General features: G+C 50.4%; 1 protein-coding gene across 1 annotated transcript in view; it reads left to right on the forward strand.

Annotated features, from left to right (window-relative positions):
* Positions 1-27493, forward strand: part of TBC1D22A (TBC1 domain family member 22A) — a 399512-nt gene that overhangs the window by 325981 nt on the left and 46038 nt on the right. The window contains exon 14 of the mRNA XM_032139761.2: positions 13304-13399. Coding sequence (XP_031995652.1) covers positions 13304-13399 — 96 coding nt within the window. The remainder of the gene's footprint in view (positions 1-13303; positions 13400-27493) is intronic.

A 27493-nucleotide genomic window follows, 5' to 3' on the forward strand; every position in this document is an offset into this window, starting at 1 on the left:
AAAGAAAAAATCAGGATTGGGAGATTTCAGCTGTCTAATCCAACTAGAATAGGATCAGGACTTTTTAATGGTCATTTCCAAGGCATGTGGGCTCTTCTGTGAAATGTCTTTCCCTTAACTAGAGAGATGTATTATTTTTAAAGATGGTATTGGCTCTGAGAAGAGTATTTCTCCTTGACCTCTAGAACCCTCTGTCCCCAGAGTCCTGTTCTTTCCCCAGGGTGAGCATTTTGAGAGGAGATTCTTCTCATGAACTTGTTTTTCACGGGGGTGATGGGGCATCGTGGGGCATGTCCAGAAACAGCCCTGACCTCACGTATGGTATGGCTGTTCTGACACCCTGATGCTGCCGCCCCCCTGGTGGTCTGTGCACTGTGGGGCCGCACTGCAGGAACTGGACACTCATCCCTGTGCACTGTGCAGCAGAAACCATGTTCCCCCACCAAGGAAGGGCCAGGTGAGGCACCCCCCCACCAATGCACCAGGCTGCCCTGGGGAAGGACCAGGTGAGGCATCTCCCCCGACTCCATGTATTAGGCTGCCCTGGGGACAGGTCAGATGACTCGCACCATGGGTGGCTTGGGGTCTGGAGGTTCCTCCCTGTTGCCTGTTACCTTTGCTGACTTCTGTCCTTGTTGGGCTGAGATGGGGACCCCAGGGAGTCATGCAGCTGTTATTCACACAGTGTGTCTGGCAAACAGCCGTGCTCTGAGCTCCAACTGGGACCTCCTGTGAGGACAGGAGCCAGGGTCTCTGGAGAGCCTGCAGGCGTAGGGGGGCAGTCAGGTGCTGCCCTTGACTTAGCGAGCTTGCACACAGTAGCCCCAAACCCTGACTGCAGGGACTCCTGAAGATGAGTTTCCCATCCTAGCCAGTGGGGCTGCTCCAGGGAAAACCCCTCTTTACTCAGACCCTGACACAGGGATCCCAATGCCAAGGCTGCTGCAGAGGTGAAAGTTCCACCCTGGGAAAGCCAGGAGTCCTGAGTGCTTACTCTGTGCTGTCCTGGGTGTCACTGTGTGCAAGTGCAGACCCTGCTCTTCAGAGCCTTAGACGGCAGCTGGGAGGAAAAGCCATACACAGAGGAGGGCCTGGCCGAGGCGCTGTCTGTTCTCATTACCAGATAAGAAGCCTGGGAGGGAGTTTGGAGGGTTTTCAGGAAGGCATGAGAGGCTGGGGGTGGAGGAGCCAGGGAGAGTTGGATTTAGGGGCAGTCAAGAATGGTTTGGCCTACTGGAAGGCATGAGCAGAGGCAAAGACAGTGAGAAGCCTTGTCCCTGCTTTCTTTGTTTTTTCTTTTCTTTTTTTTTTTTTGAGATGGAGTTTTGCTCTTGTTTCCCAGGCTGGAGTGCAATGGCGCCATCTCAGCTCACTGCAGCCTGTGCCACTGGGTTCAAGCGATTCTCCTGCCTCAGCCTCCCAACTAGCTGGGACTACAGGCATGTGCCACCACACCTGGCTAATTTTGTATTTTTAGTAGAGATGGGGTTTCTCTATGTTGGCCAGGCTGGTCTTGAACTCCTGACCTCAGGTGGGCCGCCTGCCTCGGCCTCCCAAAGTGCTGGGATTACAGGCATGAGCTCCCGCACCCAGCGGCCTCATCCCTGTTTTCTAAAGTTAGAAGACATCAGGGTGGCTCTGCCAGGTCTCACGTGGCCCGTTCTGTGCTCCACACCACCCTCCGGGGCGCCTCACACAGCCACTCCAGCTCTCCACTGTTTTCTCATCTATAGAGAGAGGTGCAACGTGCTGACCTTCAGAGCCCTTCCAGCCCTGGTGTTTGACACGGGCCCCAAACAGTGAGGGCCTCGAGCACCAGAGAAACGAGGTGGGGTGGCCTGGGGCTGTGTGGACTGGGCTGCACACCTGAGAGTGGGTAGATGCTGACAGACAGAGCCAAGATTGCAGGTCAAAGGCAGTGTTTGCAATGAAAACTCTAGGGGGCTGAAACCTAGCTGAGTGGCTTCCAGGGCCCCTGCCTGGCCCATTCCTGCAGCTGCAGTCCGGTCCTGGCTTGTTCTTAGTACTTCACACAGTGCCACGCAGGGGTGAGGCATCAGGGCACAGGAATGAGGCTGTGGAGTGCCAGGATGAGGCCTCAGGGCACAGGAGTGAGGCCGTGGAGTGCAGGGGTGAGGCCTGTGGAACAGGAGTGAGGCCTTTGGGCACAGGGGTAAGCCTGGAGAATAGGGGTAAGCCTCAGAGCACAGGAGTAAGGCTGTGGGGTGCAGGGGTGAGGCCTGGAGAGCAGGGATGAAGTCCTGGGGTTCAGGGGTGAGGCCTTGGGGAACAGGGGTGATATGGTTTGGCTTTGTCCCCACCCAAATCTCATCTTGAACTCCCACGTGTTGTGGCAGGGACCTGGTGGGAGATAATAGAATCATGGGGGCAGGTCTTTTCCATGCTGTTCTCATGATGGTGAGTAAGTCTCATGAGATCTGATGGTTTTAAAAAGAGACGTTTCCCTGCACACGCTCTCTCCTTTTTTGGCCTGCCACCATCCACGTAAGACGTGACTTGCACCTCTTTGCCTTCCGCCATGATTGTAAGGGCCCCCCAGCCATGTGGAACTGTAAATCCAATTAAACCTCTTTCTTTTATAAATTGCCCAGTCTCAGGTATGTCTTTATCAGCCACGTGAAAACGGACTCATACAAGGGGTGAGGTGGACCCTCCTCCCTTCCCTCAGTAGGCTGCCGTCTTCAAGGCAGAGTCCTATTTACCAACAGCGCACCTCAGAGGGATCACTTGGTCTCTGGTTAGGCAGTTAGAGCCTCGGCTAAATGAGCTTTGGGCTTCTGTAAGACAGTCTGTGAGCTTGCCAGGATCTGCTTAAAAGAACTATATTTCTCTTCCATTGCAAAGTGTGAAAACTGCCCAATTTGCATGGCACTCCTGGGAGCCCTTGGGCATTGTGCTTCACTGTGGCCCCGGCAGACTTATTGTCGAGTCGTCAATCAAAGCTACTGTTTCCTTCATTAGTGATTAAGAGAAGAGAATATTGAAATGATCTGAAATAAAAATTGCCAAAATGTTCTTTTGTTGTATTAATCAAAACCATATTCGTCATTTGTCAGAATCCTGAAATATTCCCGACTCGCTCGTTAAATGACACCTGAGTGTTTCCTCTGCAGACTGGCAGTGTGAGGAAGACTGGAAGTGCCCCCTACCCCCAACCACAGAGAAGAAGCAGGGACAGGCTTGGGGCATTGTTTCACCAGGAGTGCTGGATGCTGGGCCGGCCTCTAGAGCCTGTCACTGCCCTGGTCGGGCTAGGGATGTCCTTCCAGCTTCTCCGTCTCACCAGACCTTGGCTGGGTCCGAGACCTGTGGGAGTTTCCCAATGCAGCGCCCAGCTGCCTCAGCCATGCCTGTGGGGAGAGGCAGCCAAGGCCCCAAGAGGAAAGGAGCAGTCCTTGGTTCTCGGACAGGACATGCTTGGTTTCCAAAGCCAGTGGGTTCCAGGGTTTGATTGTGTGTTGGGGTTTTTCTCAAGTGCTAGGGCTGTAACAGACCGGCGCCAGCAGGAACAGGCCAATGTGAAGGGGTCACGGGACAGAGTGGGTGCACCGAGTTAGGTGGATGGGGCCTCAAATGCCTTGAGGGGAACTGGGTGCTTCATCTTCCTTGATGGGAGACGGGGAGCTTCTGACTGTTAGGATCCGCCCACTACATCGTACCCATTGCACATGGCAGACTGCTGTCCTTGCTCCAGTGACGTCCAGAATTTACCTGGTAATCTGCTGGTGGCAGGGTAGCTGGGCACTCCACCCCCAATCCAGAATATTCCACACAAATTATGGTATTTCCTCATCTAGTCTTTTTGGCTTTCTGCTGGGAGAAGAAGGGAGAGCTTACGGTTTTGCAGGTGACCAGCTCAAGACCTTTGTTTCAGGGTAGAGGGAGGAAACCATTTCCGTCCCCCAACCCCCACTTGCCTTTGCTACAGAACAGTCCTGAGTAGCTGCTGAAGGTTCATCACTGAGGATCCTTTCTCAGTCTCTGGCTCCTTCCTTTACCTCCCCAAACTAGCCCGGAGCCTGGGAGAATGGGGAGATCTTGATTTGCAGGACAGGCCTGGTGGCATGGAGGGTGGGGGATGCCAGAAGTGGCCTTGCACTATGCACCTCCCTGTGAGTGGGCCAGTGCTCATCCCACAGCCCCGGGGGCTTCTCCAAGTCACAGCCTCCTCCTGCTTGACCCACCCCAGGCGTGTGCCTCTCACTGAAGGGGTTGGAGCCCCTGGTCCTGAGTGGGCTCAGGCCAAGGCCAGGTGCCCAGGGCTGGCCTATGGCCACTGCTCACACTTCCCTGTTTACCCACTGAGTGCTGGGTGATATTTATTGTCTGGATTATGCTTCATTAAAGCAGAAGCCCATTTTCCATAGATGATATGAATTTTTTATTTATTAAATTACTGTTTTAATGTAATTTACGAAGTCATCCAAGACAAATAATCCACTTAAGTGATGCCGTAAAACTCTGTTTTCCCCCAGTGCTGTGTTTCCATGAAAGTGTAGCCTCTCCTAAGTTCCACTCCCTGGTTGGAGACATCTTGTGAGTGGCAGAATTTACAGCCCTACTAATTCCGAGTAGGATTGGGTAGGAGGGCTGGCTGGAGGCTGACCTTTGCACTCCCTGGTTAAACAAAAGGCTGTTAAGCAAATTCAGAGTGTAAACAGGATTCCTTGGAGAATCCATCATTCTGGAACTTCCCCGTACTCCTGCAGACCTTTCCTTCTCAGTATTTGCAATGCTAATTACCAATCACATGCTCCTCAAGGCTGGTTCCCTCAGGGCCTTACAGACCTGAAGGTTTTTGTTTGTTCAGGTCACCTAAGGTATTTAAAAGGAAAGACACACATTTCTTTTTTTTCCCCCCGCCCCCCGCAACCCTCACCCTCAACCCAGAAAGAGATACATTGCTCTAGGTGCATTCTCAGTGCCTAGCTTCCATGCACCCAGCCTGTCCCTTTGCCCAGGCTCCTAGTAACCCAAAGTGGTGGATTTGGGTGTGTGTGTGTAATTTCATTCAGTTTCCATTCCTGCTCTTAGGCTTGGCGCTGGGATTAGAATGAAGAAGGGGTCACAGAGGGAAAGCTGACACATGGGACACACTGGGCCGTGACAGTGTGGCACGTGCTGCAGAGACATGGCCAGGGCTCCTGGGAAGAAGGGGTGGAGACAGCCCACTGCCTGGGAGAAAGGGGGAAGATCCTGAAGAATGAATGGGTTTATCTAGGGGAACAAACCAGGAGCATTCCCTCGTGGGGCAGCAGAGTGCATAAGAGAGCCAAGGCTGCAGAGGGTTGGAATACCAGATGCAGAGTGGGTAGGGACCAGATGTCCGGTCTGCTCTGGCTCATTTCTACTTTATCCTGAAGGCAATGGGTATTTAAAAATAAAATGGTGACATGATAGGAGCCCGTTGAATTAGAAGGGGCATCCTAGTTATAGTGCAGAAAGGGCTGACGTGCCCAGAGAATGGGATATAGGGGTCACAGTGGCATTTAAACTCAGTTTAAATATTTGGTCAATTTTAATTCCAACACAAACATGTAACATTTTAATGGCTGTATATATTTTAATGGATATTGAGGACTAAGCTCTGATTTTTTTTATCTTGCCCAAATTCCTATCTAAGGGTCTGGAGAGTCAGGCCCTACAAACCATACACAAATTCTCATCAGATGGGTTTTAATTAACTCTATATATCATGACTGAATTTCCAGCCTGACTCTGGCACATTATATGACAAAGAAGAAAGTCAAAATTTTACCCCAAAACATGTTGCTTTGCCATATTTTGAAATGGCAAAGCTGTCCTTTGTGGGGAAAATTTGCGTCTGTAAAGAATCTTGGCCAGGCACGGTGGCTCAGGCCTGTAATCTCAGCACTTTGGGAGGCAGAGGCAAGCAGATCACGAGGTCAGGAGTTTGAGACCAGCCTGGCCGATATGGTGAAACCCCGTCTCTGCTAAAAATATAAAAAATTAGCCAGGTGTTGTGGTGTGCGCCTGTAGTCCCAGCTACTTGGGAGGCGGAGGCAGGAGAATCGCTTGAACCCAGGAGGCAGGGAGGTTGCAGTGAGCCGAGATCACACCACTGCACTCCAGCCTGGGCGACAGAGTGAGACTCTGTCTGAAAAACAAAAAAGAATCTCTATTAACATAGCTAGATTTTTTTCTTCCAGGCCCTCCCAATCCTAAAAAGATTAAGAGTCCAGCACCTTTTAAAGATTGAATAGATGGCCAGGCGTGGTGGCCCACTCCTGTAATCCCAGCACTTTGGGAGGGCAAGGCAAGCGGATCACCTGAGGTCAGGAGTTCGAGACCAGCCTGACCAACGTGGCGAAACCCCATCTCTACTGAAAATACAAAAATTAGCTGGCCATGATGGCACACGCCTGTAATCCCAGCTACCCCAGAGGCCGAGGTAGGAGAATCACTTGAACCCAGGAGGCGGAGGTTGCAGTGAGCTGAGATCACACTAGCCTGGGCGACAGAGAAAGACTCTGTCTCAAAAAAAAAAAAAAAAAAAAAAAAAAAAGATTGAATAGGAAACATTTCTCTCTATTGTCTCTAAGAGCAGCCACTATAAGACTTCAAAAGAACCTTGTCTCCACAGTCTTTTATCTTAACCTGGACGTTTCCTTTCTGTTATACCAGATCTTTAGACAAACTCAACCAGTTGTCAACTAGAACATGTATAAATTTACCTATCGCCTGGGAACAACCCCCTGACCGCTGCCGCTGCCGCCTTTCGGTTGTCCCGCCTTTCTGGACCAAACCAGTGTATTTCTTAAATGTATTTGATTGATGTCTCATGCCTCCCTAAAATGTATAAAATCAAGCTGCACCCTGACCCCTTGGGCACACGCTCTCAGGACCTCCTGAGGGTTGTATCATCGGCCATGGTCACTCATATTTGGCTCAGAATAAATCTCTTTAAATATTTTACAGAGTTTGACTCTTTTCGTCAATAATATCATAAAAAAACTAGCTCATCAAACCTATACTACAAAGCCACAGTAGTAATATATTTAAGATTCTTGAAATGAGTGGATTTAAAAAAAAATAATAGGGCAGAGCCTCCCCTTTCCGGTGGTGTGGTGGATGTGGTGTCCAAAAGACCCTCCTGTTTTTGGTGTGAATACACCAAATAATGCTGGTGTGTTTTTACAAAACATAACCACAAAGGTGAGACTATCAGAGACCAGAAATCTCAAGAAAATACAAGTCTAGAGAGATAGGGGAGCAGTATCAAAGCTGGTCTTTACCCAGGGGTATCTGCCAGTTGATTTTAATGAGCCACTGGCAGTAGTCAAAACCTGGGGACTGCTTTGTTCAGAGACTGAACAGGTGTTTGTGTTTGTCTTTCTTAGCCTTGGCCAGGTTAAAGGAGAAAGAAAGAACCCTCCCCTTCCTCAGAATTTCCAGCTACAATCCTACATTCACATGGATTGGGAGCCCCAGTTCACGTTACTTATTTGACCTAAAAAAAATTGCAAGCTAAAAATTTGGTTTAATGTAGTCTGGGATAACAAGGCCCTTAGGCTCTAGAGAAGCAAATGTAGGTTTCCCACCCCCCCACCCCAAAGGAAAGCCTCAAAGAATTCCAATAGGTATACATTCTAAGGAGCATAATGCTGGGATAAGTCACTGAAGTACAAGGAAGTGAGCCACCAGGGACAAGAATCAGCAGTGAAAACAGATTGCAGAAAGAGATCTACAGAGATTTTAGAATTATCTGAGATATGCTATAAAAATAAGCTTATACATTTTAAATAATACAAAGAAAGGTATTGAATGAAAGAAGGAGGGGTAACTATCGATTTACAAGGCAAGTCTGAACCCAAGGTTCAAATGTAATAGATAAGTGAAACAAATTGTGACACAGTTGAAGAGATTATTAATGAACTAGAAGAGAGATTTGAGGAAAGTACTTCTCCCAGAAAGACAAAGAGATAGAAGGTTTTAAAAGAGAGGCTAAAGGAAATGGAGGATAGAATGAAAAGACCCCAACTCTATCTGATCAGAGTTCTGAGAAAGTAAAGTGAATGGGTACAAATGGTTGTTCGATAGGAGATAATGGATGACCATTTCCAAAATTGATGAAAACTACTTATTCCCCAGGTTCAGAAAGACCAATATCTCTAGCAGAATAAATACCACAAGGAAACTGCAAAACATCCAAGACAAAGAAAGTATTCACAAGCAGCCAGAGAGAAAAGTTAGATTACTTATGAAGGAATGACAAATAGATTGATAGCATTCAATAGTGGAGGCTAGAAGATGATACAGTATCATCTTTTAAAATAATAACCAACTTAGAATGATATATCCAGCAAACTATCTTTCAAGAATGAGAATAAAGACATTTTTAGACAAATGAACTCTGAAAGGGTTTACAACCAAAAGACCCTAAAACCCTCTCATTAAAGGAGCTTCTAAAGGTTGAATTTAAAGAAGGATAATAATTTCCAAAGAAAGGTCTAGGTGCAAGAAGAAATAATGAGGAAAAAAAGGGTAAAGTCATGAATAACTCTAAACAAACATATATGAGAGAACAAGAAGATCTCCATTTATAACTTTGGGAGGCTGAGGTGGGTGGATCATGGGGTTAAGAGATCGAGACCATCCTGGCCAACGTGTTGAAACTTTGCCTCTACAACCCGGGAGGAGGTTTTATTGAGCCGAGATCATGCCACTGCACTCCAGTCTGGTGACAGAGTGAGACTCCATCTCAAAAAACACAACAAAATAAAAAACAAAAGTCACAATAGAACAAATTCTGGAAAACATGAGTACATAGCTAGGGAAGATTAGGTCAGTGTGTGGTGCTGGTATGACTAGAATTAAAATATTCTTAATTTTTTGTATTGCTTGGGAGGAGGATAAAGATAATTCATTTTAGGTCATTAAGTTAAATATACATGTTAAAATTTGTAGAGGGCCTGTTAAAATAATAGAAACAATTCAGTAACTTCCAGATTCACTGGGGTTAGGGCATTAGAATGTAGAGGGAAGTAGATTAGTCCACATGTAGGCCAGAAAGACAAATGCTAGAAAAAGTAGAACAGTTGGAAACTTCTAAATGAGAGCATGTGAATTAACCTGAATGTATCAGGAGTCACAGCCAGCAGGGACCAAGCTCTTTGGTTAGAAAGCATGGCTGGAGTTTAAAAACCCAGTGCTGTGCTAGTTATAAGAGAGATATAAGGAAGTAAAGAATAGAGGGGAACCCAACAACTACCAACAAACAGAGATTGAGATTTTCAGGACCCTATTTTCAATATCATCAAAAATATGAACTTGTTAGGGAAAATCTAAAAACAGATAGAGCTGTAGTGAGAAAACCGTAAAACACCGGTGAAGAGGAAGAAGATCTGATTAAACGAAGAGCTATATCATGGTCATGAGTCAGAAGACTGATTAAGAGCTATACTATGGTCATGAGTCAGAAATCCCAGCAAGCTTTTCTGTAAAAATGGACAAAACAGGTTCTAAAACTTACACAGAAATGCAGAAGATTTGGAATAGCCAAAACAGCCTTGAAAAAGAAGAAGACAGAAGTGAGGACTAGCACTAGCTGAAGTTTAGTCTTTCAACAAATCTCTGGAACAATTGGATAGCCATGTGCATACAAATGAATTTCCATACTTTTTACCATATACAAAAATTAACTCAAAATGGATTATAGATCTAAAGTAAAACTTTATAAACCTTCTAGAATAAAACCTTTATGCCCATGAGTTAGGCAATGATTTTTTAGATAAGACACCAACAGCATGATCTGTAAAAGAACAAAGTACTAGGTTGACCCTCACCAAAATTTAAAACCCACGATCTTCAAAAGTCACTGTTAAGAGGATGAAAAGAGGAGGCATGGGGAGAAAACATTTGCAAAGCATGTATTTAATAAAAGGTTTATATCAAAACTAGTGGCAATTTTTTCAAAAGGTAAACATACTCCTACCATATGATCCAGCCGTTCTATTCCTGAGTATTTATCCAAGCAAAATGAAAGCCTATGTCCATTCAAAGATGAGTACACAAATGTTCATGGCATCTCTCTGCATAGTAGCCCCAAACGAGAAACAATTCAGTCCATCAACAGATGAATGGATAAACAAACTGTGGTATATCCATGCAGTGGGTGCTGCTCAGCATGTATAGAAATGATCTATTAGTCCGTGCAGTGTCATGGATGAATCTAAGGTAATCACCCTACGTGGAAAAGCCAGACCAAAACCAAATGTGTATTATATGATTCCCTTTATTTGAAAATATTGGAAATGTAAGCTAATGTGTAGTGATACAAGTAAGTCAGTGATTGTCTGGGACTGGGAGGGCTCGAAGGGAGGATTTACAAATGGGCACAAAGAAACCTTTGGAGCCAGAGATATGTCCACTACCTCGGTTGTGATGGTGTTTTCCCAGCTGTATGCATATATCAAAACTTAACAAATTATAAACTTGAAATATGTAAAGGTTTTTTGTTTTGTTTTTTGAGACAGAGTTTCGCTCTGTCACCCAAGCTGGAGTGCGGTGGCTCGATCTCGGCTCGCTGCAAGCTCCGCCTCCCAGGTTCATGCCATTCTCCTCCCTCAGCCTCCTGAGTAGCTGGGACTACAGACACCCGCCACCATGCCCAGCTAATTTTTTGTGTTTTTAGTAGAGTCGGGGTTTCACCATGTTAGCCAGGTTGGTCTTGATCTCCTGACCTTGTAATCCACCCGCCTTGGCCTCCCAAAGTGCTGGGATTACAGGCGTGAGCCACTGCACCCGGCCTGAAATATGTAAAGTTTATTGTGTGAGAGTTATACCTCAGGAGAGCTGTTTGAAATACATTACCGAACAAAAACTAATAGGTAGTTGTAGTCATATTAGACTCCTTCCTCCCGACTAGAGACTTCAGAGCAAAAGCCCTGCGTGAGATTAGAGGTCATAAGTGTTTATACTGTTCAGTACACCAGGAAGAGAAAACAATTTTGAATTTGTATGCTCCTGATAACATAGCTTCCAAACGCAGAAAAGAAAGATTGGCAGAACCATAAGGAGAAAGACATAAACTCACTCTCATAATGGGAGTTTTGAAGCATACCTGTTAGTTATTGATAGATTATAAGCAGACGAAAAAAACCAGTCAGGATTTATAGGAAACTTCAACAATGCTGTTGATGAACTTTATTTAGTGGACGTATGCAGGGCACTCTATCCATGAACTCTAGAATATGCACCCTCTTCGTGTTCTGTGCTCTGGCCCTAGCCTGCTGGTCATTCCTGTGGGTCGTTCAGTCCTTGGTGTTTATTTCTGGCCCGAGTCACTAGCCACTCTCCAGGCTTGTGTGTCCAGGTGCCTCCCTGACATCTCCACCAGGATCCCCAAGTGTCTTAAACTTGGCAGTTCCAAAGAACAACTCATGGCCTTCCCACCAAAACACTGTCTCCTTTTCCACAAACCTTTCCTCATCTTAGGAACTGGCAACTTCGCCCTTCCAGTCGTTGAGGCCCAAAGTGTCAGAGTGGCCCTTGGTTCCTTTCTCTCCTACCCCAGATCTCTCATACGCGTTGGTGTGTTTTTTCTGCACAACCTTCAAAATACATCTCGAATTTGTCTTCCCACAAGCTTCCCTGCTCCCTCTTGGCCCGAGTCACTAGTAGCTCTTGAATTTCTGATGACCATGGTCCCCTAACCTGCCTCCTGGTTCTCCTGGTTCCACCTCTCCCCACCCTGCCATGTGCCATCCATTCTCGGAGTGACAGTCGGAGGGATGGGTTCCGAAGCCTGCATCTTTCCCTGCTCAGAGCCCCGAGGATCTGTACCCTACATGTTCCTGCCATCGCTTGCCTCTGCTCGCCTCGCTCTGCGGTAGCTGTGCTGGTCTCCTCGCTGCTTTTGGAACGTGCCAGGCAGCCTCTAACCCCAGGGACTGTGTGTTTGCTGTTGCTTTTACCTGGAATGTTTCTCTGCCATGTGTCTAAATACCTTTTCTGGCCAGACGCGGTGACTCACACCTGTAATCCCAGCACTTTGGGAGGCTGAGGCGAGTGGATCACCTGAGGTCAGGAGTTCGAGACCAGCCTGGCCAACATGGTGAAACCCCGTCTCTACTAAAAATACAAAAATTAGTCTGGCGTGGTGGCGTGCGCCTGTAATCCCAGCTACTCAGGAGGCTGAGACAGGAAGACTGCTTCAACCTGGGAGGCGGAGGTTGCAGTGAGCCGAGATCACACTACTACCCTCCAGCCTGGGCGACAGAGTGAAATTCCGTCTCAGTAAAGAAAATAATAATAATAAATGCCTTTTCTCTCTTTGAGTGTTTGCTCATCTGTCACCTTAGGCAATTGACCGTTGTACCGAAGTGGCATCCCCCTCTTCACACACAAACCCCCTTGCTGTTCCTCATCCCAGTCTTTGCCTTGTTTTCTCCATAGCACATCATCATTGTGCATTTGATTTGTTTACTTAATAAACCATTGACAGTAGTCCTATAGGTGTTGCACGGGCAAGGCAGAACAGTGAAGGTAGCACCCCAGGAACTGGAGTTGGGGGAACCCTTAGTCTTTGCAGTTGGCCGTGTGTGCTTGAATTAACACCATAGCCCCAAGGTATGCAAGCCCGGAGTCTCGGTGTGGGAGGGCCTCTGGGAGCTGACAGTGGTCCTGGGTTTCCAGGATGAGTAAGGGGTAGATATCTCAAGATGGGGGAGCAGGGGAGGCTTGTTTGATGACAGTGAGGAGAGACATGGGTGGTGATTTGAGGGGCGTGAGCCATGTCCTTCCATGTCTGTGGCTTCCGATCAGCATCACTTCCCTGTTCATTTCCCAGGGAGACCCGGACCGGGTTTTGGTCCCAGGCCCAGTGCCTGATCTCCGGCTTGACTGGGCCCAGCCTTCTTTCCTCATCTGTGGAGTGGAGGAGGCCTCCCTCACGTGCCCATTGTGAGGAGTAGACTCTGTGCCTGGCATGGCACCAGCACACGTTGAATTTGTCTCTTATCCTTTTTGGCTATTGTCTGTGCAAGAGAGGAGAATGAACAACCGCTTCTGAGGCTGCCTGAAGCTTGGTCTACTGTTCACATGCTATTTATCAGGCTGCCGGAACTTAAAGAGAAAAATGGTGTTTGTTTTAATGAAATGAGAATTTTGAAATTAAGGCATTAAGTAAAAGTGCGTCAACACAAGCTTTGGTTTTCTCTGAACCCTGACTAGATAAACCCTGACTGTCGCAGATAACCTCGCAGTGATGTTAATGGGTCACGCGTTACAATTTCTCTCTTGGTTATTTTTTCTCTTTTAGTCTGAACCGGAGGGCTTTTCTCATTTCCACTTGTACGTGTGTGCTGCTTTTCTCGTGAGATGGAGGAAGGAAATACTAGAAGAAAAAGATTTTCAAGTAAGTAAATGCCTTTTCAAAAGAACCCGAGTTTGATTTTCTACTAGGGGAGAGGTTTATTACATTTTAGTTCACAGGGTTATTTGTGGAAGAGTTTTGAGAAGCGCTGCCTGCGTTTTGCCGCTGACCTCCTGCTGGTTGAAAGCCTGTCCAGCTGAGGAGACGAGCCTGGCAGTGGTCACGTGGTCACAGCGGTGGAAACGCTGCCCATGTTATGAGTTATTAGATGTGGCTGTGTGACAAGCTCCCTGCGGAACCTTCCCTGGGCCAGTGTGCCCCTCAGCAGCACAACCCCTGCAGCGTGTGGCACGTGACCTCTGGTCCCTGGAACCCTCTTCACAGCACCTGGACTGTGATGCTTTAGGGACAGGGCTGGGCAAGAAATCACACAGCCTGGGGTGCCTTCCAGCCGGGCCAGTGGGAGCTGTGTGACTGGGGGCACGCTGTTTAACCTCACTAGTCCCTGGCGACTTTGCGAGAGAGCCCTCCTCGCATCCCACGCATCAGAGGCACGCCCTGCTGGGCTCCGTGCTTGACCTGTGGGACTCCCTGTGGACTCGTGTCCAGCCCCTGACCCACCCCACATGTTCCTTTTTGAGGCGTCCCAAGCACACTGTGGACTGTTGGCCCCTTCACGGGGTGATACCCACTGTTCCCCAGGGTGCGGGCTGGGAAGTCCTTCTGCCCAGCGTTCACCCAGCAGAGGGCTCTTGAGTGCAGCAAGGAAGACCCCAGCAGTGGGAACCAGACCAGGCTCTGCACCAGCCGGCTGGGGTCAGCCACGCTCCACCACTCTCCCTTCTCGAGGCCCTCGTCTCTCAGATAAAGGGACAGACCTAGGTCCCCAGGGCAGTGCTCTGCACAGCTGGCAGCCTGTTGTTCCCCAGCTCTGTGCTCGTCAGAGGCTCCAAGCATCCCTGCTCCTTCCGAGGGCCTTGGGAGGAGCCAGGGAGCTCCTGCCGCCCCGCTTCATCTCGGCCCCAGGAGAGACCAGACAGGTGAGGGCCGTACCGAGGCCAAGAGCTGCCAACAGGTCCTGGCCCAGCAGATGGAACCCAGTGCAGGTGTTCGTGGGTGGATGGGACAAGACGCTCCTTCTGCTCACTTAGCTCCTGCCTTTTTGTCAGTGTGTGGCTCGGTTGTGCCCTGCGGGGAGCATTGAGGCAGTGATTGGCATCTCAGTCTCAGACACACGCCTGCCTTGCCTCTCCCAGCCATGGTCTGTAAGTGAGTAGGGCGCACCTGGCCTGCCCGCCCGGCCGATGCAAGGCTGCTGAGGCTGGGGCCTCCTGGCCCATCTGGCCCACTCGTCACTTTGCACAGGGGAATGTGGAGGCAATAAGAGGGGCCATGACTTGCTGTGTCACCAAGTGAGATGGAATGAATGGGGCCTGGACTGTGGTCTCCTGGCGAGCCTCCTGCTGTCCTCCACAGTGGGCTCTCCATCTATGTAGAGAGCAGTGCTGGCTGGGCAGGCAGTGGCCACCTACTGGCCTGGCTGCTTACCTGTAGGGAGAAGGGCCCAGCCTCTCTGGTGCACAGTGGCCACTCCTGGTAGAATGGTGGCCAGAGTGGTTGGTCTCTGTATGCTGCCTTCCGGAGAGCCTCCCAGGGGACTTGCTCTCCAGATGCAGGCGACTGGCTGCCGAGTGTCAGTCACTGGGCTGGCCGTGGAGCTTGGTGTTCCTGCCTCGGTGGTGTCTGTGACTGACTGGCTGGGGAGCTCTGTTCCCTGGAGGCCCTGGGTGGACATTGCTGCTGTCTTGGGTCAGCCATGCCTGGTGGTGGGAGGTGGGGTGGGAGAGGACTTGGGGTGACGTGTGTGCCTGCAGCTGCAGGGCACTGTGCTCAGGCCTGTGCTAACAACAGACCATGTCTCATCGTCTCCAGCAATCGCCCTGGGCCCCACTCTGGACAGACTCTGAGCCACACATATGCGAGGATGGACCCTGCGCACATTCTGGTTGGGGAGAGAGAACAGTAAAGAGATGATTGACCTTCAGCAAAAGGCTGTGCCTCCATTGACGCCTCCATTTCTTCTGTCTGCTCCCAAATAGGGACAGTGCCACAAGGTGGCTCGAGGCAGACCAGACACACACTGGCCGTGGGAGCTTGTGGGCGAGGTTTCTTCCTGTTGTGATTACATGCAGAAGTGTCACTCTGGCCCTGGAGGCTGAAGCAGGCCATGAGCCCCTCAGGGTGAAGGACAGGAGATAGGGACAGCTGCGGATGCCAGGGTGCCTGAGCTGGGTCTGGGGGAGGTGGGTCATGAGAGGGTGATGTTGGGTGGGCAGTGGGCCTCCTACCACCCTGTCATGTGATGGTCCCATCCAGGGGCCACTGGCAGGGGCAGACTTGGCCCAAGAAACAGAATTGATGGCAGCCTTGACACATGCAAATGACAAGGTGCCCACATTCCTCACCCTGCTGCAGCTCATTGGGCTTTTCTGTGAGGGATACAGTGTGTTTGCTGTTGGGCCGGAGACATTGCTCTGCTGTCATTAGAGGGTGCAGCGTGGGAAGCTGATTAAAATGTTTTGCCAGCCTTCTCTGAGCCCTGCCTACTTAACTTGAGATGAAGGGAGGACAGGAGTCAGGCAAAGCCACACCGCCAGGGCGTGGGGTGTGGGGTGCAGGGTGCGGGGTGGAGTGCAGACTCTGAGAGCCTGTGGGGCCCCTGTGGCTTGAGTGGGGAACCGGGAGGAGGCGCTGGCAGAGGAGCCATGAGATTGATTTTCTTCCTTTAGAGGAAGAGGAAGTTGGTTCTTTGATGCCATAGGGTTTGGATGGAGAGAATGCTGTGAGCGCCAGAATGTGTTGTGGGCACTGAACCCAATGGGAAAGGAGGTGAGAAACAGAAGTTACAAACCTGGGGAGTCCTGGTGAGCACGGGGAATGTGTATGTGCAGTTGTGACATTTTAGGAAGACGCTTCTGCATCCATGGGAGGCCACCTGAGCGACTAGGGCCCAGAACATGAGTCCCCAACAGCGGAACATTGGTGGAAAGCGGCTTGAAAAGCCCTCATTCGATGCAGCCTTGTGATTTGTCCCTTGGGAAATGATACGTTGCTCTAAGTCATTTTTCCACAGGAACAGAATCCTTTTCTTATTCCCAGAAGAAAGGCAGAGACCTTCCTGGTATTAAACAACAAAGCCAAGCAGTTCAGGGGCCAGGGAGGGGGCAATGGGTCATGCTTCCCCTTAATTCCCGAGAACTTGGGCAGGTGGGGAAGGTGAGGGCACTGCCTGTGTCCTAGGTCCCCTTGGCCTTTGAGCCTCATGCAGGCATGGTTTGGTTCCTTCCCATCTGTGAGCCTCCTCCAGGGCCTACTGGGCAGGGCTCGGGGAGCAGGGAGTGGTGGGGCGGGGCGGGGCGGGGTGGGGTGAGGTGGGGCGGGGAGGGGCGCAGCTGGGATTGGGGCTGCACCCTGGGCCTCCTGGCCCCTGGATGGTGGCACCTTCTGGAGTAAACGTTGGCCCTGTCCTGAGCACTGGGCCCCAGGAGGTGTGCGCTTCTCTGGAGGATTTGCCACCTCCCCTGCCAGAGCTTGCTGGTCCTCAGGAAGGGTGGTTGCCCTCAGGCACATGCCCCATGCCGTCTGCATTGCTGATCCGTAAGCTGTATGTATGTGGCTCCACAGCCCTGCCCTGGGCGTTTCCCAATGCCCCCCTGCTGCACATGTTGATGTCTAATGAGGCCTCTCTGCTGAGCCCTGCTCCCGCCTCCGCAGCCACTGAGATTCGAGTCTCAGTGCTCACAGCAGGGACTCTGCCTCCCATCTGCCGCTTTCCCACCAGACTTTCATAGGGTCTTGGGGGTGAAAGGAGCACCCTTCTGTGGAAAGTTTTGTGTCCCCCCGGTGCCTGCTTGGTACCCTCTACCCCGTCCTTGCCCTCTGTGGGTCATTTTACAGTAAGAGGACACTGGGGCCCAGCATGGGTGAGGCGAGCAGGGACCCTGCTTTCCCTTGGGATCTGCTGTCCCCTCCGTTAGGAACCTGCCACCCGCCCCTGCTGATTGGGCCTGCAGACCCTCCTCAGGCACACATGGCATGGTAAGCACTGGAAAGGCCAGCTCCAGCATGTCGTGACCCAATGCAGAAACCTTCTGTGGCCCCCACTGCTGGGGCATGAGTCCTAAACCAGAACTGAGCCATGTCCTGTGCCTGTTCTGACCGGCTGGGGGTGTAGTTTAAGTGCCTGATGTCGGCATTGCTGGGATCTTTTCCTGATTAATAAGCACAGCATTGTAAAATTAGAAAATAAGCTATCCTGGAAAATCTTCATTTATCCATTTTACCCCCCAAGTCTAAACCTCTCAGTTTGGCTTCCCAGGGGAATGGGGGTCCAACTGCTAACCCCCCTGCAGGCCGCCCTCTCCCTGCCAGTGCCCATCCTCACCAGCTTCCCCTCCTTGGAGCACCACTGCCCTCACCCTGGGCTTGGCTGAGAGGGGGCTGCCCATGCGGGATCAATTGTGCTCTGCCAGCTTCCAGGAAGTGCCCACCAGAAGTGGGAATGCCTCGTGAGGTTGGAAACTCCACCACCTGCCAGGAGCTGGGACCGTTGACCGTTGTTGTTTTTAATTTTAAAGGAAGCAAGCTGCTTAGACACAGCGGGGACGGCAGTTGGCAGAGTTGTTTTTCTAAGTAGAAAAAGCAGTTAATTTTATGGTGAACAGAGTGTGGCACCTCCATGAAGTCAGGAACCTTCTCTGAGGGGGCCTCGGCAGCTGAGAGGTCTATAAATGCCACCCCACACCGTGGCATCGAGCAGGGAGAGTCACCCCACACCATGGCATCGAGCAGTGAGAGTCACCCCACACAGTGGCATTCCCCCAGCAAGGGTCTGGCAACGGCCACAGGAGCGAGGAAGGCAGGATGCTCCCGGGAGCGCAGGAGCCCAGCGCCAGCTCCGTCGGAAGCCGCCTTCTAGAGCCCGTGATCTGTGCACTTTCCTGTCTTTGTATTAAACTTGAATTTAAAGCTGTATAAAACATACAAAGACATTCAATGAAGCAACCATAGGAGGAAAGTTTAAGCATATTTAGTTGGATTAAAAATAAGGTGGGGGCTGAGCACGGTGGCTCTCGCCTCTAATCCCAGCACTTTGGGAGGCCGAGGTGGGCGGATCACCTGAGGTTAGGAGTTCGAGACCAGCCTGACCAACATAGTGAATGAAACCTTGTCTCTACCAAACATACAAAAATTAGCTGGCCATGCTGATGGGCGCCTATAATCCCAGCTACTGGGGAAGCTGAGGCAAGATAATTGCTTGAACCTGGGATGTGGAGGTTGCAGTGAGCCGAGATGACACCACTGCACTCCAGCCAGGGTGACAGAGCGAGACTCTGTCTCAAAAAAATAAAAAAGAATAAAAAATAAGGTGGATTTTGATTCTGAATGGCATAAAAAAGAAGTGGTTTGGGAGTTCTGGGTGGAATTTGTACCAAGAAAGAATGCATCTTCTTTCTAAGTATTTGTGGAATACTTAACAAAAAGTAATCACCTAACCTAGGCCATAAACATTTCCAAAATAAAAAAAACAGCAATGACATAAACTTTGTTCACTGAGCATAATCCTTTAAAATTAGATCATAATAAAGTTAAAATGAAAAACCAAGCATTTGGATGTTAAAGAACCCCCTTCAGTATAATGTGGGTCAAGATGGAAATGACCCTGTAATTGCAGAAGGATCTTCAAAAGCACAAGGAATGTGCCAGTGCTGGGCTTGCAAACAGATTCAAAGATGCAATGCTTTTATTATTTAAAAACATTAAAACAAGTAAACTAAGCCTTTAACCAAGAAGTTAAAAATAGAAAAATAAAGACAACTTACGATAAAGATAATAAAAGAATGAATGAGTAAAAGCAAATGAATAGATTAGAAGACAGGGTTTTTATGTAGAATTTCCTAAGTACATCTTAGAGGGGCAGTTGGAAATGCTAGTGAAATAGGCAGACCTCCAGCAAGGAGGACCCAGATAGATGGCTGAAAACATAGTCCTCCTCTGTGTTAGGAAAGAGGAATTTACACACACACACACACACACACACACACACACACACAGACACACACACAGACATTTTAAAAATGCTAAACTTGCCTCAAGATAAGCTTTAAAAAAAGCCCAACCTGGCCAGCTGTGGAGGCTCATGCCTGTAATCCCAGCACTTTGGAAGGCCGAGGCGGGTGGATCACGAGGTCAGGAGATCGAGACCATCCTGGCCAACATGGTGAAACCCCATCTCTACTAAAAATACAAAAATTAGCCAGGTGTGGTGGCGCATGTCTGTAATCACAGCTACTCGGGAGGCTGAGGCAGGAGAATCGCTTGAACCAGGGAGGCAGAGGTTGCAGTGAGCCGATACCGCACCACTGCATTCCAGCCTGGCGGCAGCAAGATTCCATCTCAAAATAAAATAAATAAAACTTGAATAGACTTATAATTTGGGAGTAAATCCAAACATTGCCAAAAGTCTTTGTTTTAGATATGATTCTAAGGCCAGAAAATGTCTCCCTAGTAAATTTGTTCACAGTTTCAAAAAACGTTATGCTGTGTGACCTGTCCCGCTGGAGAGAAGCAGCAGGCTTGGCACTCCGTCTCACAGAGCTGGCCACCTAGACACATGGCTCCCAGCGCCCTGTCTCAAGCTGAATCATCAGTGACTTCTGTGCAGGATCCCACATCTGCCAGTTTCTCTCTCCACGTATATGGAGTGTCTTAGTCCATTCCTGCTGTTAACAACAAACTACCTTAGACTGGGCAATTTTTTTTTTTTTTTTTTTGAGACGAAGTCTCACACTGTCACCCGGGGTGGTGTGCAATGGGGCGATTTCGGCTCACTGCAGCCTCCATCTCCTGGGTTCAAGCGATTCTCCTGCCTCAGCCTCCCAAGTAGCTGGGACTACAGGCGTGCGCCACCATGCCCAGCTGAGTTTTGTATTTTTAGTAGAGACAGGGTTTCACTATGTTGGCCAGGCTGGCCTCGAACTCCTGACCTCGTAATCCGCCCGCCTCAGCCTCCCAAAATGCTGGGATTACAGGATGAGCCATCGTGCCCGGCCTAGACCGGGTAATTTATAAACAATAGAAATGTATTTCTCACCGTTCTGGAGACTGGAAGTTCAAGATCAAGGCGCCAGCCTCTGGTTTCTGTCCAGGGCGCCTCGTTACTACATCCTCACGTGGTGGAAGGCAGGAGGGCAAGAGGGCTGGTCGCTCCCATCAGCCTCCTTCACGGCACCCATCCCATTCATGAGGCCCGCCTTCGTCAATATTATAAAATAAAAAATATCCCATAAAGATACCACTGGAACGTAGCCACGCTCCTGGATGCCAGCCTAGAGTTAGCCTCAGAGATCAGGCCAGCACGCCTGTAACTCTCTCTGGCTTGCACTGTTAATAAAAATACCCTATCAATAAACCAGAGGCCCTCAATCACATGATATCTTAAGAGATTCAGTAGCTTTTCCTGAGTTTAATGAAAAGAAAAAAAATTCTGCCCTTAAGTAGAACTAAAATAATACTTTATTAACATGCTAAGAACATTTTAAATCAATGACCACCAGTACCTAGGGAAATGCTAGAGACAGCCCAACTGAGATCAGAACGATTTCTTCTGTTTTTGTGACATGATGTGATCAAATGTTCAGCAAAGACTCCTTGTCCTCTCCCCATACGGTGTGCACGCACACACGCACACGCACACACAACATGGATATTAACAAAATGCTTTTTAAGTTCATGGACTCTTCAGAGGAGTAAGCCAGCCCTAGAACTAGTGTTTGCCCTGAAGGCGTCTGCGGCTTCCTGCTCTGGGACCAGGTCCCCAGTGTAAACAGCCCGGCAGAGGGCAGGGGAGAAGGCCTGGGGCTGGAGCAGGTGGATGTGAGTCTGAGACCCTTTGCCTACGTGAGGACCCCTGAACCCAAGCAAGTGAACCAGGACAGACAGACAAAATGGCCTCCGTAGGTTCATGCTTGCCTGAGGCATAGCTCTGAAGGGAAGAGGAATAACAGCAATTCTCCTCTGAAAATTCCTGACCCCAGCTCACCCTCTCGCTCATTTAGGTCTAGAATTTACTTTACTTTTATGTCTGAAAAACCCTGTGCTAACAAGTTAACTTAATATGGCCAGAGAGCCCCAGGTGCCTAGCCCAAGAAAATGCCAATTCACTCTAGAGTGGCACATTTTAAGCACAACATAGAGGTTGTAAATATCCGTATACCAGAAGCATCATAAACAAAATTCAAAGGCAACTGACAAAGTTCTTCATTCACAACATAGCTTATATCCTTAATATGCAAAGAACTCACACAAATAACTAATAAAAAGAAAATGTCCTCATAGAAAATGGATGAGGACAATTGGGACAGTCAGAAACCCACACGAGAACTTATGTAGCTATCCAGAAAATGTAAGTGTTTCTTCCAATCATTAATAAAGAATCGAAAATGGAAGCAAATGCTCTCTCAAATAAGCACCGCTTTTAGCGAGGGGCGTCCTGGAAGTGGATGAAGTTGGCGTAAAGCAGGCATGCTCTTTCATTCTGATGAGGGGTGTGATACAGAACCTTTCTGCAGAGCTATTAATAATTCATATCAAGAGCCTTTCCTCGATCCAGTAATTCTCCTTGTTTATAATTATGGAAAAACAAATTGGCAGCAGCCTGCATATCCAGCTCTCAGGGTACAGTTACCTAAGTTATGGTACGTGGCTGGTTATAATGTTTCATAACTACCAAAAATTGTATCTCCAAGTAATATTTACTGAAACAAGACAATGTTTTCAGTGCGTTTCTATGTGGAGGAAAAGCATGACCTGAAATTATATATATCGACATATGTAGTACAGATAAAAATGATCCCGCAGATTTGCTTCTATCACACGCTTGGACAGAAGGACCGAACAGAAACAAACCACCACGGTGCTAGCCTGACTTAGTTTTCATCAGGAGAGTTATGGATATTTTATTTTCTTGTTTGAAATTTTTTTTTTTTTTGTATTTTGCATGTTCTTTTCAATATGTGTAGACATGGTTTTTTCACTAGAGTTAATTCCCAAGTTAAGGGTGGTTCTGGGGATTTGGCTGCTTTGTGAGGTTCATGGCTTAGAGCTGGAGCTCAGAATCCTGGGCTCTAGGTTCTGTGCTCTTCTTCTAGGATGTCCCACTGCACCCGCCATTCGGGTGTCCTGCCGTGCCTGCCCCTCAGGTATCCCCTCGCATCCAGCCTTCAGGTGTCCTGCCGTGTCCATCCCTCAGATGTCCCCTCAGCTCGCTGACATGCACATGTGCAAACACATCACTCAACACAGAGCACACAGGCCCATGGCCCTCAAGGCAAGAGGCGTGCCGTGCTCATCTGGTGGAGACTTAGTTACCAGATGCTTCCCCGGTAACACATGAGGGGCACTGGGACGAGGAGCTGGGGATGAAAGTGTGAGAGGGTCAGAGGGGCTGTGGGAAGAAAGAGGTGGGTGGACTCTGCAGGTCACCCCAGCTCCTAGGCTGCACAAAGTGCCGTCAAGGCTGGCTGTGCATTCCCTTTGGCTGAGCCACCATGACGAGGTTTCCCGAACTGCCCTGTCCTGCCCGTAGATGACATAAGGGCTGCATTTCCTTCATGGGCCTGGGCTTCTTTCCAGGGTCCTCAGTGTCCCCATCACAGAGGAGGGGGTAGGGGGTATGGTCATTTCTGAGTAACCTGCGAGGATCTGTGTGCACAGTGGACCAAATTCCAGTCCGTGACCTTTGAGCCCCTCTGAGCTGGCCACCTGGTCCCCTGGGCCCAGCCCCTACTTGGAGGTGGTCTCAGCCCATGTATGGCCACCTGATGAATCTGGAAGTCACCCATTGCCCTTAGGAGGCCGCCCTAAATGCTACTAGCCTCAGACTTCAGGGATCTTTGCTAAGGAGACAAGCAATAAAGATATCACAGGTTCTTTTGGGCATCTGTGATTTACAAAGTAGGAAAGACAACAGCAGCAAAAGCCCTGTGCTCTGCAGAGGCACAGACGGGCTTCACTGCGCAGAAGCAGCGGCGAGGCCTCCCTCCTCACCTGTCCCCTGGCCTCGGAAGCTGGTGCCAGGGTGTGCCCAGCCTCTCTGGCTGCAGACCCCTGGAGTCCCTTTCATTTGCTTCATGGAGGCCTCTAAAGCAAATACTCCTTAGCTCGAGCCTTGGCCTATGTGGACTTTGGGGTCTCAGGGTAATTAAAGATTGCTTTAAAGATCAATGGCAGCTTTAGAATTATACCTGGAAGGAGGTGGAGAGAAGACAGGGTTTGCACATGGGGATTTATCATTTCTAGTTTTTTCTTACCTGAGAGAACCACATTATTAATGACGATGAGGTCTCAGCCCCTCCGGGAGGCTGAGGGGTGTTCCCATGAGGTTCCGTCTGCCAAGACTTTGGGGCGGGTGGGTGGAATCGCTTTGCTTTACTCCTGGCCACCCAGCCCTTCCCTTTGGCCTGAAAACAGAGAGCACCTGCTGCTTCCCAAGTGACGCTTCCTCCATTCTCTCTAGGAGGGCGTAGACTCCTGCTGGAGGCCCCTCACCTGTGAAGCCCCCTTGTTGTGCCTACTGGGGGTTTCGGGCCATGGTTTTGCATCCAGCCCAGCACCTGGCGCGTGGGAGGAATGGAAGGAGTGTTTCCCGGCCGGCAGGATGAGTTTGTGCACCCAGTCCTGACAGACATGCTTTTCTGCGTGCTTTCATTTGGAGTTCCAGCATCCTTTTGGGCCAGTCCATAGCTGTCTTGAGTCACTGGTGAACTCACACCCAGAACCCACTTAATGAGTCTGTCAGGCCTCAACCTGCCCATTGGCTCACAGAGTGGCCCGTTGCAGTGGGCCATGTCTCTGTCAAACGGGACTGATCTTGCAACGCTGAGTAGCCTTCGACAGGCTAATGGCTTCATACAGGTTTCTCTTTCATCCTGTGTTCACTGGAAGCAGCAAATGTCATGAAATGCCAAAGTAAAGATCCTTGTCTCCGTCTCTGTTGTTTCAAGACATTTTAAAGACAAAATTGGGTCAATTGAAAAGTAATCTCTGGAGTGAATTGTGCCTTTGTGTGCGGGTTGCTGCACGTGTGAAAGTGTGGGGTTTGCAGGGTCATGCGTGCTGTGAGATCAGGTTTGTGTTGCTGTGTGGGGGTTTGTGTGGCCATGTGGTATTAGCTCTTTGGACCATTCTTGAACAGAAGCTCTTGAGGGCCCACACCCCTGCCTCCCATATTCTGATGCAACACTTTGAAACTCTGTGGAAAGAGGACACCATTGACAACGGCTGGGCGCGTGGCAGGTCCATGGTGGGTGCGCTCACTGCCGGATGAGGCCTCCCCGAAGAGGGGTCCTTGCGTGGGAGCGGCGGAGAGAGAAGGGGACTCTCGGGTCAGTGGGGGAGGGCACGCCTGAGCTGAGCATTTGAATCCCTGCTGCTGCAGCGGGGGTGGGCGCTGCCCTTGTGTTTTAGCAGGAACCGCAGGGTAAATGCACGGAGGTTGGGGATGGGGTGGTGATGTGCAGGGTTCAGAGGGAAGGGCGCCATGGGAGCTGGGACCTGGGCTCAGCTATGAGGAGGGAGCAGAGCTTTCCTTGTGGGAAAGCTGGGGAAGAGGACAGCAAACCCCTGAGTGAAGCAGGGCTGGGAGCCGCCTGGAGGACAGGCTGCCCACGCCAGGCCCTCGAGCCAGCCTAGGGGCGCGTGTCCTGGGAGGCATTGGGACCTTGCCTCTTCTTGAGCTGGGCCTGGGATGGGCATGCAGGTGGAAGCTCTATGGGGAGGGAACCTGCCTGTGCCTCTGTGCACATCATTTTCGGAGCTAAAACATGCCTGGTGTGGAGTTGGCAAATCAGCTGGGCATGGGGTGCTGCCCTCTCAGCCACAGGTGGCACCGAGGGGCATGGAGGAGGCAAGCTGGTCCCAGAGGCAGGGCTTGGGGAGTGGGCGGCAGGGCGAGGGGGACAGATGGGGGGGCTTCTATCCTGGAGGAGCCGAGGGTCTTCAGGAGCAGTGAGGGGCCCGCGGGGGAAGCAGGCGATGAGTTTGGGCTCCACCGAGGTCCGCCAGTCTGAGCACAGCTGGTGTGAGGACACTGAGGCAGCAGTGCCGCAGGGCCATTGGGAGGACAGGTGTGCAGAGGCCTGGAGGGGACAGAGGACAAAGATGGCACCTGCAGAGATCAGGCCAGGCGGGAGTGGGGAGCGTGGGTGGGACAAACCCTGTAAAGGAGGGAGGGGCAGGGGCCTGGAGAGGGCGGCAGGGAGGCAGCCTTCATGCTGAGGGTGAGCACGGGGACCAGGTGTGGCCAGCACAGTGACCACACTCCTGCCCCAGGCCCATGGGGCAGGGCCCTCCAGAGACCCAGGCAAGGGGCGACATCTCAGCCCCATCGAGTCCCCAGGCTCCCGCAAGTTCTGCCTCCAGCATGGCCAAACGCACCCCCCTGGGTTCCTCCTCACACTTCAGGGAGGGCGACTGTCCCCGGAGAGCCCACGGGATTCCCGGTGTCTTCCAGAACACTTTCTGTTGTTCCCCGGGGCGGGGCTTTCTCAGAAGCCGGCACAGCTAAGAGGCGTGCCCTGGAGACCTGGGGGAGCAGGAAGGCCTGACACACCCAGAGCATCTTCTGTTCCTAGTCCTCATATAGTGACACCAGCAGGTAACTTTTTTATGCTTCAAAAAGCTCCCTATTAAATTATACCTCTCGTTAGGATAATGCAGTAGAATTGGAAGGTTCAAGTCATTTCTGGGTAAAGTGGGGTTTGGACTGTAGAGTTTAATAGCTTTCTTCATGGAGGAAACGGTGAAAGGTTCAGAAGATAGAGTGTGAGTTAAGATGAAGGAACAGGATTGTTGGGAGAGACCCTGGGGTAACTTGCAGGGATCTTTAAAACAAGTAATGAGATCTTTCTTTCTGTGGCTCAACTAAGGCAAGAGAAATTTGGGCCACTCTGCAAGAACTTCCCAGCATCTCTTTGATGTCCCTTGCCGAGGGCCGCCTACTGGCTGCTGTGGAAGGGGACCCGCATGTGGCGGGCCAACCCCAGCCTGAGTCCAGCTGGGGCTTCTGGAGCAGCCGATGTCGGGTGTCCCGGGATGGTCGAGTACAGGTGACTCTCCTGGTGTCCAGATAGTCAGTTGCCAGAGGGCAGTGCCCACTCAGAGCACGTGGGAACACAAAGGAAGGTGACGATGTTTTGTTTTTTTGTTTTTTGTTTTTTTGAGACAGAGTCTTACTCTGTCGGCCAGGTTGGAGTGCAGTGGCACGATCTTGGCTCACTGCAGCCTCCGCTTCCAGGTTGAAGTGAGTCTCCTGCCTCAGCCTCCCGAGTAGCTGGGATTACAGGCACATGCTACCACCCCCGGCTAATTTTTGAATTTTTAGTAGAGACAGGGTTTCACCGTGTTGGCCAGGCTGGTCTTGAACTCCTGACCTCAGGTAATCCGCCTGCCTCGGCCTCCCGAAATGCTGGGATTATAGGCATGAGCCACTGTGCCCGGCCGGGTGACGATGTTTTTTAAGCAAGAGGGAGCCTTTTCAGGCCACCAGAGGACAGGGACGCCATGATTCCCTTCCCCCGTGGTTCCTGGGCCCTGTCCTCTAAACAGCATTGGAGGTGGCCCACGCTTCCCTCTTGTAACTGGGTGGAGGCCAGCATGCGGCCAGCGGGACGTAGGCCTGGCAGGGGCCCACAGAATCCTGTCTCTGCGTCGTGCTCTCCCCATCCACATGTCATCTGCTGACCGAGCGCCTCTCACTCTAGCGGCTCCAGCACTGCACTGCCAGTGAGCTCAGGCCTTCCAATGAGGGCGGAGGGAGTGACCCCTGGCACTGTCTTCTCTGGAAACAGGAGTGAGCATTAGAAAGCGGCAGGCTGGAGGCCTCAAGGACTGGCAGGGGGTCACCTGCTGGGATGGGGAGCCCAGGGACCCTGTGGTTCCAGGAAGCCATGTCAAAGGCAGGGTGGCCCTTTTGCCCTGCCTCTACTGGGGGCACCCAGGGAAATCCCTCCACTGACCCAGAAGGGTGAGTGGGACTGTGAGTGGGAGGAGTTCTGGAACATCTCTGAACTTCTCGTC

Source organism: Hylobates moloch, unplaced genomic scaffold, assembly GCF_009828535.3.
Source record: "Hylobates moloch isolate HMO894 unplaced genomic scaffold, HMol_V3 SCAFFOLD_19, whole genome shotgun sequence".
NCBI lineage: Eukaryota > Metazoa > Chordata > Mammalia > Primates > Hylobatidae > Hylobates > Hylobates moloch.